Raw genomic sequence first — 18,200 nt, 5'->3', positions numbered from 1 at the left:
GAGACAGTGTCCTCCATTGTTGGAGTCAGTGGAAGGAATCATGCCCCATCATTGGTGTAGGTGGGAGACAGTGTCCTCCATTGTTGGAGTCAGTGGAAGGAATCATGCCCCATCATTGGTGTTGGGGTCAGGAAGTGTTCCAAAATGTATCAGTGGAAGAAAGTATGCCCCATCGTTGATGACAGTGAAAGAAATAGGGCCCCCGTTACTGGTATCAATGGGAGGAATAATGCCCCTTCATTGGTATCAGTGAGAGGAATAGTACTCCATCATTGGTGTCAGTGAATAATGCCTTGTATCAATTTGAAGAATAGTGCCCCAAAGGTCGGATAAAGGCAAAGGGCCGCAGCTTGGAGTCCACTAGTTTAGACAGGTGTTTCTCAGCCTTTTTTCGGTCAAGGCACCCTTTAAAATCCTGCACAATCTCAAGGCACCCTTTAAAATCCTGCACAATCTCAAGGCAACCTTTAAAATCCTGCACAATCTCAAGGCAACCTTTAAAATCCTGCACAATCTCAAGGCAACCTTTAAAATTCAGCACAATCTTGAGGCATTACATTACAAAATGTAAAACACTAAATGAATAGTTTTACAGAATGCAGCAACATCTCCACATGTGGGACACCCAAAGCCAGAGGTGATTTATGCTTTCAAAGCAAATACACCTTTTTACAATGGTACTGACTAGTATTCCATTGTTTCTTTTCTTCCTCTGTTTCTCTCCCTCATTCAGCTAATATAACCCCAGTGTTAATGGATAGAGGCAGGGGAGAGGCAAGCAAGGATGCTGTGCAGGTGCCCAATGTCCTTATCAACTGATGACATTTTTTATGTTGTTGGCGGCTAAAAAGTTGTATTTGTGTACAATAAAAACCTGTGGCTATGTGTAACTAAAAGGCAAGCTTGATCCTCCTGCTGGCTTGTATACATTTTTTAGCATTTGGTCAAAGCACCCCTAAAGAAACCTCAAGGCACCCCACACCTTGGTTGAAAAAGGCTAGTTTAGAGCTTTGTTTCTAAACTTTTTTTACCCCAGAGGAACCCTTGAAATAAGAGCAAGAATGTCCCCTTACAGCTGTGGTAAGAAAGCCACCCTTACAGGCAGCTTAAAAAGAGTATTGGTGTAATGGCACTGGCTCTGCTGACCTGTGTTGGCCCTCAAACTAGGAAGGCAGCATCAGATGGAAGGTCAATTAGTGACAGCTCGAAGAAACCCCCAGCAACCCCTGGAGGAACCCTACAGTTCCAGGAAACCCTGGTTGAGAATGTCAGGTTTAGAGTGTCCACACAGCACAATTGTGGATCATTTTAGACATATCGATGGGGTGAGGATCTGGAATTGTCCAGATGCACCTGTTATCAAACACTGAGAATTCCTGACTCATTGGGGAGTAAGCATTTTATGTTCCTTCCATTTTCTATGGACACAAAGGAAGGAGGACATCAGCTGTGTGTGAGCCAATGATATTGGATGGAGAGACAAGTATTTTATGGTAGGTTTTGGAATGGTGGAGGGTAGGTAGGCATCTCTCTCCACCTCCCTCTCTCAATAAAACATCCAAGCATCTTATCTCAGTCAACTGTATGTTCCTCCTGAATGGTGTAGTTATTGGCGAATGTTCAAGCACCACTTTGTCAGCTTTAAAGATAAACAAAATATTATCATATGTTGTTGTACATTAAGAAAACTAATAATGGCTGCAAATAAAATAGTGCCTTTGCGGGGTATTAGCAGCTGCAGCTGTTAACAGTCTGTGAAATTTGCCTGTTCATTTCCCGTCCCTCTGGACATCTCCTGGCTCAGGCCGCCATGATTCACATGGCACGCAAAGTCTCCTTCAGCCTGACTTTGACAGCGGAGTTATTTGTGGACCTTTTATAGAAGGAAGCAGCGCTGCCAGGAGAATCGTCCAGGAAACATGCAGCAGATGGTGGCTTGGTAACACGATCCCCTCCTCCAGAACTCTGAAGAATGGACTTCAAAGGGCATGTTGTAATAAGGAAGGATAACATTCTGCAGCCATAAGACTGGACCAGCCGCTAAGGACCGCCAGCCTGCCCCCAGCAGAAGGAAGGGTGGGGGAGACTCCTGACATGGCAGTGTGATCGCAATGTGGTCAACAATATAATAAAGGGCCACAAGAGGCCCTTAGAGGCTTGAAGTAGATCTAAACCCTAACCGGATTTAGCTTGCTCTGCGCACTGTAAACAATAAACAATTGCCTTTTTTTTTATAAAATCCTTACTATCACTTTTTTCGTCCTTTGTTACATCTCAGTGCTGCTGATCTTCAGCAGCTTCTAAAGCCACTTCCTGAATGGACTCCAGTGATGGCTAAATTGCATTTTTCAAGTTTGATTTCTTAACCTCCCTGGCGGTATTCCCGAGTGTAGCTCGGGGTAAAGTTTCAGTACCAAAAGCGGTAACCCCGAGCTACACTCGGGCTTACCATGCAGCGTTGCATAGGGAGTCCCTGCAGCACTTACCTTGTCCTTCGCTCCCGCGATGCGTCCCCTGAAGCGTCCCCGGCCATCTCCTCCGGCCGATGCCGGCATCCGGCTTCCGTGTTCCGGTCCCTGTGACGTCGGGACGTACGGGCACCGGAACCGGCGGCAAATTTGAAATTTTTTTAAAAATGTAATTTTTTAAAAAATGATTATTACATAGTAAAACATTGCTGTTTCAAAACATTTCACATACATTTTATCCCTACTGCTTTGTCCTGTCCCCTGCCTGCATTTTGACTGTTCTTTCTGCCTGGAAACTTAGAAAAGTCCATGGCGTCCAAAAAGCGTCACTTTATGTCAAAAGCGGTTTTAGACCGGCTAGAGAACAGCGATAGTAAATCAGAACCACTTGCAGAATTGAGTGATAATGATTCGTGGGGAAAATTCCTCATCAGACACTGAAAACGATTCTGCGACTTTGCTCAGTGATGTGCGAACTTGGCGCTATATTTCACATTTCAGTGTTTTTGGTTTGATTATATTATTGAATTAAATTTATTATTATATTATTATTTTTTATGATTGTTTATTAAATTATAATTTATGATTTTGTGTTTCAAGTTTTATCATATCCGGAATGTTTACTAGACTCTTGTTCGGACAGATTTCAGTGAGTTATTCCTAAATGACAGGCCTACAATAAAAAAAATACATATTTCCATGCAAAAAAATGGTACCGCTTTCAGCACCAAAAATCTGAAATAATCATACCGCCAGGGAGGTTAATGTTGTGGACCATGCTTGTTTAATGTAGTTTTAAATAGGCGCTTGTATTTGTCTCCATCCGAAGCCCACGTGGGCCTAAGATGGCGGATCACACAGAAATGAATGGCACAGCATAGTTTTTAAAAAGTCAAATTTTCTATAGGGTGAAGGGGATGCTTATACAGTATATGTCACTATGAATACCACTCTGTCCTTTTATTATACCACAGCCCACTCCTGTCCCCCTATTATACCCCAACACCCTCTGTTTTTCTATTGTATCCCAATCTCTTCCTCCTTCTGTCCCTCTGTTGCACTCAACACCCCCTTCTGTCCCTCTATTGCACTCAAATTTCCCCTCTGTCTCTGTATTGCACCCCAATTATGTTTTAATTATACCCCAGCCCCCCTCCCTCCACTGTCCTTTTATTATACCCCAGTCCCCTTCTGTCACTCTGTTGTACCCCTTCCTTCTTTTTCTATCCCTTGATTACACCCCAATCACCTCTTTTGTCCCTCTATTGTACTCAAATTATCCCTCAGAATATCCCCTCTGTCTCTATCCCTTGGTTATCCCTTAATTATATCCCAATCTTATCTTCTGTCCCTCTGTTGTGCTCAAATCCTCCCTCAAAATATCCCCCTCTGTCTCTGTATTGCACATCAAATATGTTTTGATTATACCCCAGTCTCCTACACTGTCCTTCTATTATACCACAGTCCCCCTCTGTTACTCTATTGTACCCCAACTTCTTTTTCTATCCATTGATTATACCCCAATCACCTCTGTCCCTCTATTGCACCCCTTTTGTCCCTCTGTTTACCCTAGTCCCCCCCTGTCCATATACTGTACATCAATCTCTCCTCTGTCTCCATTGTACCCCCAACTGTCTTTGTCCCCCTATTGCATTCAAATATCCCCTCTGTTTCTGTATTGTACCCCAAATATGTTTTGATTACCCCCCCCCCCCACACACACACACACACACACACACACAGTCCTTCTATAATACTCTAGTTACGCTCTGTCACTCTATTGTACCCCAACTACTTTTTCTATCCCTTGATTATACCCTAATCACCTCTTTTGTCCATCTATTGCACTCAAATTCTCCCTCTGCCCTTCTATGGTACCCCAGTCTCTTCTCTGCTTTCTATTATATCCTTGCCCTGCCTCTGTCCCTCTATTGTACCACAACCCCTCCTCTGTCCCTCTATTGTACCACAACCCCTCCTCTGTCCCTCTATTGTACCCCAGTCACCTCTCTATCCCTATCTCACCTATACCTGTTCCTCTTCTTGCTGTGATGTGCATGTTTAGATATAAATGTCCTATTTACCTCCCAAAAATCTTCCTATCACTTTACAGATGCCTTGGACATAAAAGGGCTTTCACAGGACTGATTACTTTCAGGGAAATGATCAGTTGGACAGATGCATAGTCTTTGTATGGTCATTATCCATCCCTGTCAGACACCCACACAAAGGTTCCTCCTAACCAAACAATTTCCTTTAGGCCTCATTCACACAGATATAAAGAAATGGCATTTGCTTCACATTCTTCAAGTTTTTCAGATACTTTTCAATGCCTGTTCTATATCATAATAGCTGCAGTTCTACTGTGCACAAAAAATCTGAAATCCAAATGTGCCTTAGATACTTATAAGGTGCTCATGAAGGTTTTTGGTAACTTTCTTCCAAAAATAAAAATTAAAAAGGCATCCCTAAAACTTTAGACAGTGGTTAAAAAAACACATTCAGTACATGTTGGAAGGCAACATTGTTCTTCAGACATTTATGGATTTTTACTGTCTGGTTATAATTTCTGCTATATCTGCGGTGAAATAACTTTTATCTCACAAAAAAAGAGGATAACAGGAATGATTAAGAAAGCCTACAACTTGTATTTTGGCTGCAAGATAGAAGACCAGGACAAGAGCTGGGCACCACATATATGCTGCAATTCTTGTGGGACGGCACTGGAGCAATGGTTGAATGGAAAAAAGGCATCTATGCCTTTCGCTGTGCCAATGATTTGGAGAGAGACAACAGATCATGTTAGTAATTGTTACTTTTGTATGGTGCCTCCAATTGTAAAAGGGCTAAATAAGAAGAAAAAGTTATCTGTGCACTATCCAAATATTCCATCGGCAATACGTCCAGTTCCTCATGGAGAGGGGCTACCAATTCCTAAAGCACCAGAATCCTTCGTGGTTGAGTCAAGTGAGGAAGAACCTGAAGCGTGTAGTCACGTGCAGTTGTAAGAGATAGCCCTTTCCTCGAATACAAGAGAAAAGCCAAGAGAAGCAAAACCGACACAAACTGAAGACAAAACTAGTGAGAATCCTAAGTATTAAAATGATTCAACTTAGCTTATGGCTATAATTTTTCTTGGTAATCCTATGCAATATATTATGCCATTTAGGCTTTGTTATGTAGTCAATATCACTTGCTTTATATTTGTGGAAAGACATCTATCTATATAATTATTGTGCATTATGTAGTCATTACGCCTATAGTAGAAAACTTTCCGTTTACAGAAAAACTAGAGCCAATTGACAAATTTCATTGTTATATTTGAACTCAGAATGTGAAATTCATTAAGAAATGGATCCTTTTGTTTCCAAAACTGGCAAAAAATAAAAATTTGTTGAACAGTGTTATCTGCTTTATTCACACAAGTTCGAGGCATTACTGAGTAGCCTATATAAGCATAAAACGAAATGTAAAGACGCTGTCGAACTACAATCAGCTACAGATACTGCAGCTTTTATGCAGTGAAGTGATGCAATTAAAGGCTAATATTGCATCATCTCAGTATACATGCAATTTTCTATTGGTCACCAGTATCAATTGCGCAATATGCAGCTGAAGTTGCATCATAATTTTGAATGGCTTACGTCATTAGATGGGTGAATATATCATGGAAACTAGAGCCAATCAACATTTTTTAGGGTCATTTTCGTTTTCAGCACCCCAAAATTATGTAAGATTAGCTAATTTTATGCCCAAAACTTTTTACCTGTTGAACAGTGTTATCAAAGGGCCATCTGGTCTTCATCTTGGAACACCAAGCAAATCAGTTGACACAGCAGGTTGTTTGTAACAAGGGGTCGCAAATGGGAATTCATCTCCCAAATGATGTTCTCGCATAGACTTCCTGGTGATTGGAAATGACAGCCCCTTATTATTTACGGATGTTAACTCATTGGACAGAGGACTTTATAGACTAGGCCAAGGGCATTGAATGGGTGTTGCTTGTGAGTGGTATACAGTAAATGTAATTGCCAGCCATGGCTTCCTCCTTTTTCTCCTTGAGCCCAGCTAGAATACAAGACACTGAGGACAGATTTATGTAACGTATCATCTCTGCTCTTTTGTTTCCATATGCTCTATGATATTAATTTAGATTTCTTTGTTAGTGTTTTACTTTCTTTGTAAATAAATATGACTTTGCTTCTTTGAGCATTGTGATTACTATTATAGCTGATATTGTAATATATTACTACCATCAATTTTGTCAGAGCTTAGATGTACTAGCAAATTATTGGGACCAACAAGATACATGATTTAATATAAGTAAGGTGAAATCCAAAAACCACCCCCTATTTATTTCAGTATTTAAAAAACAGCTTCAAATGCTACATGTTTTTCTTTTTACAGCCATTTGAACCTAACCCTTTGGGGTGGCCAACAGACATTGTTTCCTGCACATGGCTTGACCACCTCAATTGCGTAGGTACACTAATGTTAGATAACTGAATCACACTTTTGGTCTAGATATATACCTTCAGGTTATAGAGACCTCAAAGTGTAAGAAGTAGTGAGGTCAGTAGTTGCCTTGGGATGTGGTGCCTTTCTCCTTGAGGGAGTATAATTTTCTGTCCATGGTTTGGTCTTTAAGTAAAAACTCTTTATAAAAATACTTCGACCTGGTTTAGTATCGCAAATGTAATGCAAACAAGTTCAACCTGTAAGTGGGGTGCAGCGCAGTAATTCAGCGACAGTTCACAACAACCCAAAGAGAGGCGTGCTTAACCGTGTATACTCATAGTTTTCAACAACATGAAGATGACAGGTATCAGCTGGGTTGACAGCATCTGCTAAGATAGAGTGCAGTCTGTTCGTCTTGTGACCCATGGGGGCAGATGTCCGAAGGAGTTATGTATCTACATTTTCCCTCCTCGACAGGAACATTTCTCTATCACTAGTTCTGTCCCTAACAGGTGGGGTACCTTTCCCTACACTGCCAACTTAAATAGGCTCTGCCTGACCCAGGATGGCTGCCAGAGTCACATGAGGTGACAGAATCCAATTGGGTTCTTCCCCAGTGACCCAGGAACTCATGGAGGAACTGTGTTCCTCTTAACTCCCTCTCCAACTGCAGTGCCGCTATGGAGGAGCACTACCTGCAGTGGAGAAAGTAGACTGCACCTGCCTAAATGCCTACTGAATAATGTGGAGGCTGGATAGAGGGAATGCAGTCAGCGCAGGGTGAGAGCTGTGGTGTCTGGGTGATGGACGGCTCTGATGGAGAGATGGTCTATAGGGTCAAAGCTCATCCATCCTGGGCAGCTAGGCTACAGTTACTGGTTCTGGGCTGCTGCTCAGGACCCTGCCTAGGGACCCACCTGTAACCACAATATAGTGAGGCCTTACAAATGTCCAAAGCGTCCAAAGTTCTGGTGTAATGGCCAAAGGTACCAGGGACCTGTAGGAGTACTGGAGAGCTGGTAGAGGGGGTTGAACTATACTCTTCTCTAGAAATGCACAACAGAGTGGAGCTGGATGCCTTGAAGACCCTAAGTATTAGCCATGAAGACCACTATTCGTTGGGGGACCCTTAAAAGTGGGATTGTTATAATGGCTGCCCAGTGCTTATGTTCTCTGAACTTCACAGAAAGACCCACCCTGACCCCAAGAAGGCGATGACCTTCCATAACCTAAACAAGGCCTTAACGTTCTCATTAAGAGGACTTGTCCTGACCTAAAAAAGTTGACGACCCTCCATAACCTGAGGAAGGCCCTGATGGTCTCATTAAAAGGATCTATCTTTACCTTCATTAAGGTAATGTCCCTCTGAAATGTGGCCATAATGAGCTCATTGACTGCACCTTTCCTGAACCTGAGTAGGTGTTGATGCTCTTTCGTCTGTAACCCAGCAAAGACCCTAAAAGATTCAATAATAGGACCCTGAAAAGGTGAAGACCCTCACAAAGCAGAGGCCCTATTGGGCTCATTAGGAAGACCTGTCCTGACCCAAAGAAGGTGATGATTCTCCATGACCTAGCCAAAGCCCCAGTCTTATTATGATAACCTGTCCTAATCCCAAGTAGGTGATGACCCACTGTAACCTAACCAAGGCACCAATTAGCTCATTAAAAACACTTTTTCTGGCCAACAAAAGTAATGACCATCCTTAACCTGACTGAGGTCCTAATGAGGTGAATAAAAATAACCTAGTTACATAGTTAGTCTGGCTGAAAAAAAAGGTACATCCAGTTCAACTATTTAAAGAAAAAAAATATATAATCCTACATCCACAGTTGATCCAGAGGAAGGCAAAAAAAAAACAGCAAAGCATGATCCAATTTGCTTATGCAGAGAAAAAAATTCCTTCCTGATCCCCAATCAGGCAATCAGATATCCCCTGTATCAACTTTACCTATAAATGTTAGTATCCAATTATATTCTGTGTATCCAAGAAAAAATCCAGGACTTTTTTAAAGCAATCCACTGAGCTGGGCAGAACCAACTCTTGAGGGAGACTATTCCACATTTTCACAGCTCTCACTGTGAATAAACCTTTCTGTGTTTGGAGATTACATTTATTTTCTTCCAGATGTAAAGAGTGCCCCCTTGTCCTCTTTGATGGCCTCAGGGTGAATAGCTCTACACCGAGTTCACTATGTGAACCACCAGGGGCGGACTGACCATTTGGAGACGAGGGCCCAGGGTCAGTAGGGGGCTCCATGAGATGCCCCTGGTACCTTTTTCATAGGCATTTTTGAGTTTGGGCAAGGACACAGGGGCCCCATGATCCCCTATTGCCTGGGGGCCCCATGAGTTGTCAGTCTGCCCCTGTGAACCACTGATGTATTTATACATGTTGATCATATTTCCCCTTAATCTCTTCTCAAGAGAGAATACATTCAGTTCCTCTAATCTTTCCTCATAGCTGAGCTCCTCCGTGCCTCTTATCAGTTTGGTTGCCCTTCTCTGTACTTTCTCCATTAAGAGGACATGTTCTGACCAAGAAAAAGTGATGACCCTCTGTAACCTAGCTGAGGAGCTAAAAGGCTAAGAGGACCTGGCCCTGAGAAGATGACCCCACAACCTAGCTGAGGTTCTAATGGGCCCAGTAACAGCACCTGTCCTGACCCTGAGAAGGTAATGACCCACTGTAACCTAGCAAAGGCACCAGTGGGCTCATTAAGAGGACCTTTCCTGACAGATCACCCTCCAAAACCTAGCTGAGGTCCTAATAGGATCATTAAGAAGACCTGTCCTAACTCCACAAAAATGATGACTCTCCAACACATGGTGTAGGCCCAAATTAAGAGGACCTTTCTTGACCCAGAAAGGGATTACCCTCTGTAACCTAGTTGAGGCTCTAAAGGGCCCTCTAAAAGGACCTGACCCGGTGAAGATGACCCCACAACCTAGCTATTGAGCCACTGTAACATAACCAAGGCACTAATGGGCTCATTAAAAGGACCTGCAGTGATAATACCATACACCTTGTATTAATAACTATTTAAGATTTTATGTGATTCTTTAATTTTCCTATATAAATGCACAGTTATTGTTTGAATTTTCCATATTCATATACACTATGTTGCCAAAAGAATTTGGACATCTCTCCAAGTCATTGGATTCAGGTGTTCCAATCCCCTCTATGGACACAGGTGTAAAAAGCCCCTAGGCATGCAGACTGCTTCTACAAACATTGGTGAAAGAATGGGTCGCTCTCAGGAGCTCAGTGACTCCAAGCGTGGTCCCGTGATAGGTTGTCACCTGTGCAATAAGTCCATCCGTGACATTTCCTGGCTACTAAATATTCCACGGTCAACTGTTAGTGGAATTATAACAAAGTGGAAGCAACTGGGAACAACAGCAACTCAGCCAACAAGTGGTAGGCCACATCACATGACAGAGCGGGGTCAGCGCATGCTGAAGTGCACAGTGCGCAGAAGTCACCAACTGTCTGCAGAGTCAATAGCTAAAGACCTCCAAACTTGGTGTGGCCTTCAGATTAGCACAACAACAGTGTGTAGAGAGCTTCATGGAATGGGTTTCCATGGCCGAGCAGCTGCATCCAAGCCTTACATCACCAAGTGCAATGCAAAGCGTCGGATGCAGTGGTGTAAAGCACGCCACCACTGGACTCTAGAGCAGTGGAGATGTGTTCTCTGGAGTGACGAATCACACTTCATATACCAAGACATTTTGGACAAATGTCCTGACCTCAACCCCATAGAACACCTTTTGGGATGAATTAGAGCGGAGACTGTGAGCCAGGCCTCCTCCCCCGACATCAGTGCCTGAGCTCAGAAATGTGCTTCTGGAAGAATGGTCCAACCTTCCCATAGACACCCTCCTAAACCTTGTGGACGGCCTTCCCAGAAGAGTTGAAGCTGTTATAGCTGCAAAGGGCGGGGCCAACTCAATATTGAACCCTACGGACTAAGACTGGGATGCCATTAAAGTTCATGTGCGTGGAAAGGCCGGCCGACCAATACTTTTGGCAATATAGTGTATATTACCTTATACTTCTGTACCTGTGACTCTTCTCATACATCATATGTAACCCCAACAGTTATTATTTTCTTTTTTTATGTCATTAATCAATAAAAGTGTATTAAAAAAAAAAAGGACCTGTAATGACTTCAAGAAAGTGATAACCCTCCATACCCAGGCTTAGGCCCTTCTGGGCACATTAGGAGGACCTGTCCTGACCCAAAAATGGTTGTTCACCCTCCTTAACCTGGCTGAGGTCCTAAAGGGCTCCGTGACAGGACCTGACCCCCAAGAAGATGAGCCTGCAACTTAGCTGTGGTCCTAATGGGCTCATTAAGAGGACCTGTTCTGACTCTTGAGAAGCTCATAACCCACCATAACCTAGCACAGGCCTAAATGAGCTTATTAAGAGGACCTGTCCTGATCCAAAGAAGGTAAGGACTCCCCCATAACCCAGCCAGTGCCTTGGCATATAATACTGTAATGGGCACATCAAGAGAGCTTGTCCTTGCCCACATATGACAACAGTGAAGAACCCCATACACTGGAGGACCTGGGGAATTAACATGTTGGCCTCAGTACTGGGTGCCTGTAGGACTGAGATGACACCCGCCCAGGGTGTATGATGAAAGAGGGTGAGGAGGGGTGGGTATTAGATTGGAGAAGATGGGTGACACCAGTTAAGGGACAAATCACAGGGGACACCTGGACATTTCCATTAACATCCTATGTCTGCAAATTCTCAATATCAGAGGAAGGGGATTTCTTCATTTTAGTGTAAAATTTTGTCTTTTAGTTGGAAGTGTCGATCTGTCTTCATATACACACTGTGCTGTGTGCTAAGTGCCTTCTTATTGGTGGGTGGGGGGGCGTGTCCCTTCTTCTGCTGCTAGTCATTGGAGGTGTGTGATAGATGGAAGATCTGAGGCAGCCTGTCACCTTTCACCCTCACTATCTTCTAAGGCGCATTAGATGCCCCACCCCTCAATGAGGCTACGGGAAGATGGTGGCCGCGAGGTAACGTCTCCTATTGCTCCGCCCAACTAGGAAGCTGAGGAAGATTTGACAGCTGTCAGAGGTGGACACGCCCTCCCCGCTGACGTCGGCGGAGCTCCCCCGGGCAGACCTTTGGTTTGCCAGCATGGAGGTGGGCGTGGCGCGCCGGGGTCATGTGATGGAGCGGAAGATGGCGGCGCTGTGTTGAGGTGATGGTGGGGATGCAGGAGGCGGGGGAGACCAAAAGTATGTTCATCTGCCGGGCGTTGGAGAGGATCCTTACCGACCGGGAGCTCCGCAAGACGCAGCATGGACAGCTCAGGAGAGCCTGCGAGGTGGCCCGGGGTGAGACACCCTCCATGCATACCCTAAAACAATGTCCCTCAAGCCCCTCATGTGCCCTCCTATATACCTCCCAATATATAACCCTCATGTGTCCTATATACCCCCCAATATATACCCCCCAAGTGCCCTCCTATATACCCCCCAATATGTACCCCCCAAGTGCCCTCCTACATACCCCCCAATATGTACCCCTCGTGCCCTCCTATATACCCCACAATATATACCCCCCATGTGCCCTCCTATATACCTCCAATATGTACCCCCCCAATATATACCCTCCATGTGTTGTCCTATATACCTGCCAAAAAGTACCCCTCATGTGCCCTCCTATATACCCCCCAATATATACCTCCCATGTGACCTATATACCCCCCAATATATACACCCCATATACCCCACAATATATACCCCCCCATGTGCCCTCCTATATACCCCCCAATATATATACCCCCCAATATATATACCCCATGTGACCTATATACCCCCCAATATATACACCCCATATACCCCCCAATATATACCCCTCATGTGCCCTCCTATATACCCCCCAATATATACCCCCCATGTGCCCTCCTATATACCTCCCAATATATACCCCCCATGTGCCCTCCTATATACCCCCCAATATATACCCTCCATGTGTCGTCCTATATACACCCAATATGTACCCCTCATGTGTCCTCTAATATACCCCCCAATATGTACCCCCCATGTGCCCTTCTATATACCTCCCAATATATACCCTCCTATATACCCCCCCAATATATACCCCCAATGTGCCCTCCTATATACCCCCCAATATATACCACCATGTGCCCTCCTATATACCCCCCAAGTGCCCTCCTATATACCTCCCAATATATACCCTCCATGTGTTGTCCTATATACCCCACAATATATACCCTCCATGTGTCGTCCTATATACCCCACAATATATACCCTCCATGTGTCGTCCTATATACCCCACAATATATACCCTCCATGTGTCGTCCTATATACCCCACAATATATACCCTCCATGTGTCATCCTATATACCCCACAATATATACCCTCCATGTGTCGTCCTATATACCCCACAATATATACCCTCCATGTGTCGTCCTGTATACCCCACAATATATACCCTCCATGTGTCGTCATGTATACCCCACAATATATACCCTCCATGTGTCGTCCTGTATACCCCACAATATATACCCTCCATGTGTCGTCCTGTATACCCCACAATATATACCCTCCATGTGTCGTCCTGTATACCCCACAATATATACCCTCCATGTGTCATCCTATATACCCCACAATATATACCCTCCATGTGTCCTCATATATACCCCCATGTGTCCTCCTATATACCCCACAATATATACCCCCCATGTGTCCTCCTATATACCCCACAATATATACCCTCCATGTGTCATCCTATATACCCCACAATATATACCCTCTATGTGTCGTCCTATATACCCCACAATATATACCCTCCATGTGTCGTCCTATATACCCCACAATATATACCCTCCATGTGTCGTCCTATATACCCCACAATATATACCCTCCATGTGTCGTCCTATATACCCCACAATATATACCCTCCATGTGTCGTCCTATATACCCCACAATATATACCCTCCATGTGTCGTCCTATATACCCCACAATATATACCCTCCATGTGTTGTCCTATATACCCCACAATATATACCCTCCATGTGTCGTCCTATATACCCCACAATATATACCCTCCATGTGTCGTCCTATATACCCCACAATATATACCCTCCATGTGTCGTCCTATATACCCCACAATATATACCCCACAATATATACCCTCCATGTGTCGTCCTGTATACCCCACAATATATACCCTCCATGTGTCGTCCTGTATACCCCACAATATATACCCTCCATGTGTCGTCCTGTATACCCCACAATATATACCCTCCATGTGTCGTCCTATATACCCCACAATATATACCCTTCATGTGTCCTCATATATACCCCCATGTGTCCTCCTATATACCCCACAATATATACCCCCCATGTGTCCTATATACCCCCCAATATATACCCCCCATGTGTCCTCCTATATACCCCACAATATATACCTCCCATGTGTCGTCCTATATACCCCAGAATATATACCCCTCATGTGCCCTCCTATATACCCCACAATATATTTCCCTCGTGCCCTCCTATATACCCCCCATGTGTCCTCATATATACCCCACAATATATACCCCCCATGTATCTTCCTATATACCCCCCATGTGCCCTCCTATATACCCCACAATATATATCCCCCATGTGCCCTCCTATATACCCCACAATATATACCCCCCATGTGCCCTCCTATATACCCCCCAATATATACCCCCCATGTGACCTATATACCCCCCAATATATACACCCCATATACCCTCCAATATATACCCCCCAATATATACACCCCATATGCCCTCCTATATACCCCCCAATATATACACCCCTCTGTATATTTCTCAATACATAGCCCCCTACATACTCTGTATACCCCCTATAGAGATACCCCCCCCCCCCAAATACCTTCCTATATACTTCTGTGTATCCCCCATAATATCCCTCTTTATACTCCCCAGTACCCATGTACCCCCCTCCCCCGCCCAGTATGTACTCCACACTGCCTTCCTATATACTTCCCTGTATATCGCCCATAACACCCTCTGTGTACTCCTCAGTGTATCCTTCCTAGTACATGCCTCCCCCCACAGTATATGCCCCCCGCTGCCTTCCTACATACCTTTCCATATATGTCACCCAATACATATCCATATCAGTGTATGAAGATACTCCTTTGTATGCGCCCCAAAATACCCCTCCCCATTATTATGAAGTACCATCAGCCCAAGTCAGAGCGAGGTGATGAATGAGGGATCTAAAGAGAAGTCGGCTTTGTGCTGGTGTGGTGAGATCCTCCAGTGTCACCCCTACAGCTGTAGTCACTGTGCCCAGCCATCTATTAGTCGGTCTCCCTGTCCACCTGGTTCCTTCCATCTCTTCTGAAAGTGTGAGCAGCTTCATCATTTGGGCTTCTAGTGACAGCCGCTTTGATCCTGTCCACAATCGATTTGTTCGTTCTATGGGCTGTCCACGGCAGACATAAAATCCTTCTCCAGCACCAAAGCTCAAATGAGTCGATCTTCTCTCTGTCCTGTTTCCGTGGAGTGCAGCGTTCACATCCGTAATTGACAACAGAGAGAATGAGTATATACTCTGCTGTATATTGGGGCATATATATATATATATATATCTCTGCATGCTCCCCAATATGTACCCCCACTGCATGCCTCTCTAAATTATCCCTCTGTACACTGTGCACGCCCCTCTATATCCCCCTCTGTACACTGTGCACGCCCCTCTATATCCCCCTCTGTACACTGTGCACGCCCCTCTATATCCCCCTCTGTACACTGTGCACGCCCCTCTATATCCCCCTCTGTACACTGTGCACGCCCCTCTATATCCCCCTCTGTACACTGTGCACGCTCCTCTATATCCCCCTCTGTACACTGTGCACGCCCCTCTATATCCCCCTCTGTACACTGTGCACGCCCCTCTATATCCCCCTATGTACACTGTGCACGCCCCTCTATGTCCCCCTCTGTACACTGTGCACGCCCCTGTATGTCCCCCTCTGTACACTGTGCACGCCCCTCTATGTCCCCCTCTGTACACTGTGCACGCCCCTCTATGTCCCCCTCTGTACACTGTGCACGCCCCTCTATGTCCCCCTCTGTACACTGTGCACGCCCCTCTATGTCCCCCTCTGCGCACGCCCCTCTATGTCCCCCTCTGCGCACGCCCCTCTATGTCCCCCTCTGCGCACGCCCCTCTATGTCCCCCTCTGCGCACGCCCCTCTATGTCCCCCTCTGCGCACGCCCCTCTATGTCCCCCTCTGCGCACGCCCCTCTATGTCCCCCTCTGCGCACGCCCCTCTATGTCCCCCTCTGCGCACGCCCCTCTATGTCCCCCTCTGCGCACGCCCCTCTATGTCCCCCTCTGCGCACGCCCCTCTATGTCCCCCTCTGCGCACGCCCCTCTATGTCCCCCTCTGCGCACGCCCCTCTATGTCCCCCTCTGCGCACGCCCCTCTATGTCCCCCTCTGCGCACGCCCCTCTATGTCCCCCTCTGCGCACGCCCCTCTATGTCCCCCTCTGCGCACGCCCCTCTATGTCCCCCTCTGCGCACACCCCTCTATGTCCCCCTCTGTGCACACCCCTCCATATTCCCCTCTGTACACTTGTTACGGGTTGCAGATTTGGGGTGTTGCATTGTGTGTGTGACATGGACTCCTCAGTCCCTGATTCCTCCAACACGTGTTCTCTCTCATCCTGATAGACATTCTTCCTGTTTACTCCCAAGACTGTGTTTGTGTGTACAGTGTAGTAGATCAATCCGCTTCCATCGCAGCCTTTTACTGGTCATCCTTGTCCTCTACTATACGTCATTCCACAGCACTGTTTTAGGTTTAGGATTTCCGCTCCCACACACTCCTCATGTCTGACAATGGTTATAGCAAATGAATGTCCCGATCAGTGGATTGTACTGTATGGTGTCGGCATGATCATCAGGAGCAGATTCTACTTCCGCTCTGCTGGTTTTACCCGTTAGGCCGGTTCTTCGTGTTCATCGCTTATCACAGGGATTTTGAGACCATTTCAAAGTGTTTCCATTAAGTCATACGATATAAGCTCTGGACAGGTATTTCTACAGCCAAGGGGATCAGTTCTCACCTGTTCTTGTAATTAATGGGATCCCAGTAGTGATCCTCTTCCTCAGGTGTGTACATTACCTGAGTTGTGCTCCTGTTATAGTAATACTGGAAGGCGATAGTGATCCTCATCCTCCAGTGTGTATTGTGTATATTACCTTTTATTGCTCTCCCTGGTATTGTAATATTGAAGGGCATAGTGACTCCCATCCTCAGGTTTGTCCTACCTCCGGCACCTCTCTATACCTGATTCTTTTCATGCCTTACCAGTGATGAAACGCCCAGTGCATACTGCTAGTAATACCACATTCTGTGCAGTATGCCGCCTGTCACTCTGTGCAGCCCAGGGTTTGGGAATTGCAGTCCTGACAAATTTGTGTGCAGATTCACCTGGGAGCATTTTTTAAACAAGAATGCCATTGAATTATGGCCAGCAAAGCCAAAGAAGGGGGATTCTGTTTACCAGCTCTCACTAGAAAGGGGGGTGGAGGTGGGGGCACAGAGCGGCCATAGTGTCAGTGTATTGGAAGCTGTTGTAGGAGAAGCTGACAAACTGCAGAGGGAGAGATAGCTAGCTCTTAGGGCAAATACGTAAAGGTTCTTATCATTGGAGGTGATTTTTGTCTTGAATTTTTATTTTAAAGGTTGATTTGAGATCAGCGGACCATCCATTCTTGGAACTGCCTTTTGTTCACTCCATACCTCTACATCATTTGAATAATAGAATAAAAAACTAAGTGCAAGTACAGTGAGCGCCTAAACTACTTCACATTGGGGGAGATTTACTAAAAATGGAGCGTGAAAAATTTGGTGTGTCGAAATCAATTTGCTTCCGGTTTTTATTGTCAAAGCTTAATTGAACAAGCTGAAGTTAGAAGCTGATTGGCTACCATGCACAGGTGTACCAGATTCTGAGTGCTTAAGTTTGAGTACATTTCCCCCATCACTCACATTAACCACATCCCTATCTTCACCAAATATAAAAAGTTAGGCATACACTAGTTAAGCCTGTTATCCTTGATTAAAATTGTCCTGCTGCTGGCCAATTTAAACTGCTGTATTCTTTGTAATATCTTCAAGTGGTTGTAAAGGCTAAAGGTTTTTTTTGCCTTAATGCAATATGTGCATTAAGGTAATAAAACATCCCAAGGTTAGCTCC

At 45.0% G+C, this 18,200-nt stretch overlaps 1 protein-coding gene across 1 annotated transcript in view; it reads left to right on the top strand.

Annotated features, from left to right (window-relative positions):
- The first annotated feature begins 12,101 nt into the window (after positions 1-12,101).
- LOC149442049 (brefeldin A-inhibited guanine nucleotide-exchange protein 2-like) overlaps positions 12,102-18,200 on the top strand; it is a 104,133-nt gene continuing 98,034 nt past the window's right edge. The window contains exon 1 of the mRNA XM_089656571.1: positions 12,102-12,293. Within this exon, the coding sequence (XP_089512697.1) occupies positions 12,161-12,293 (133 nt within the window). The 5' untranslated portion in view covers positions 12,102-12,160. The remainder of the gene's footprint in view (positions 12,294-18,200) is intronic.

This window comes from Staurois parvus, unplaced genomic scaffold (assembly GCF_062004578.1).
Source record: "Staurois parvus isolate SC_StPar_1 unplaced genomic scaffold, SC_StPar_1.0 ptg000918l, whole genome shotgun sequence".
NCBI classification, from domain to species: Eukaryota; Metazoa; Chordata; class Amphibia; order Anura; family Ranidae; genus Staurois; species Staurois parvus.
The sequence above is the reverse complement of the archived record's forward strand: the minus strand, read 5'-3'. Positions and strand labels throughout refer to the sequence as shown.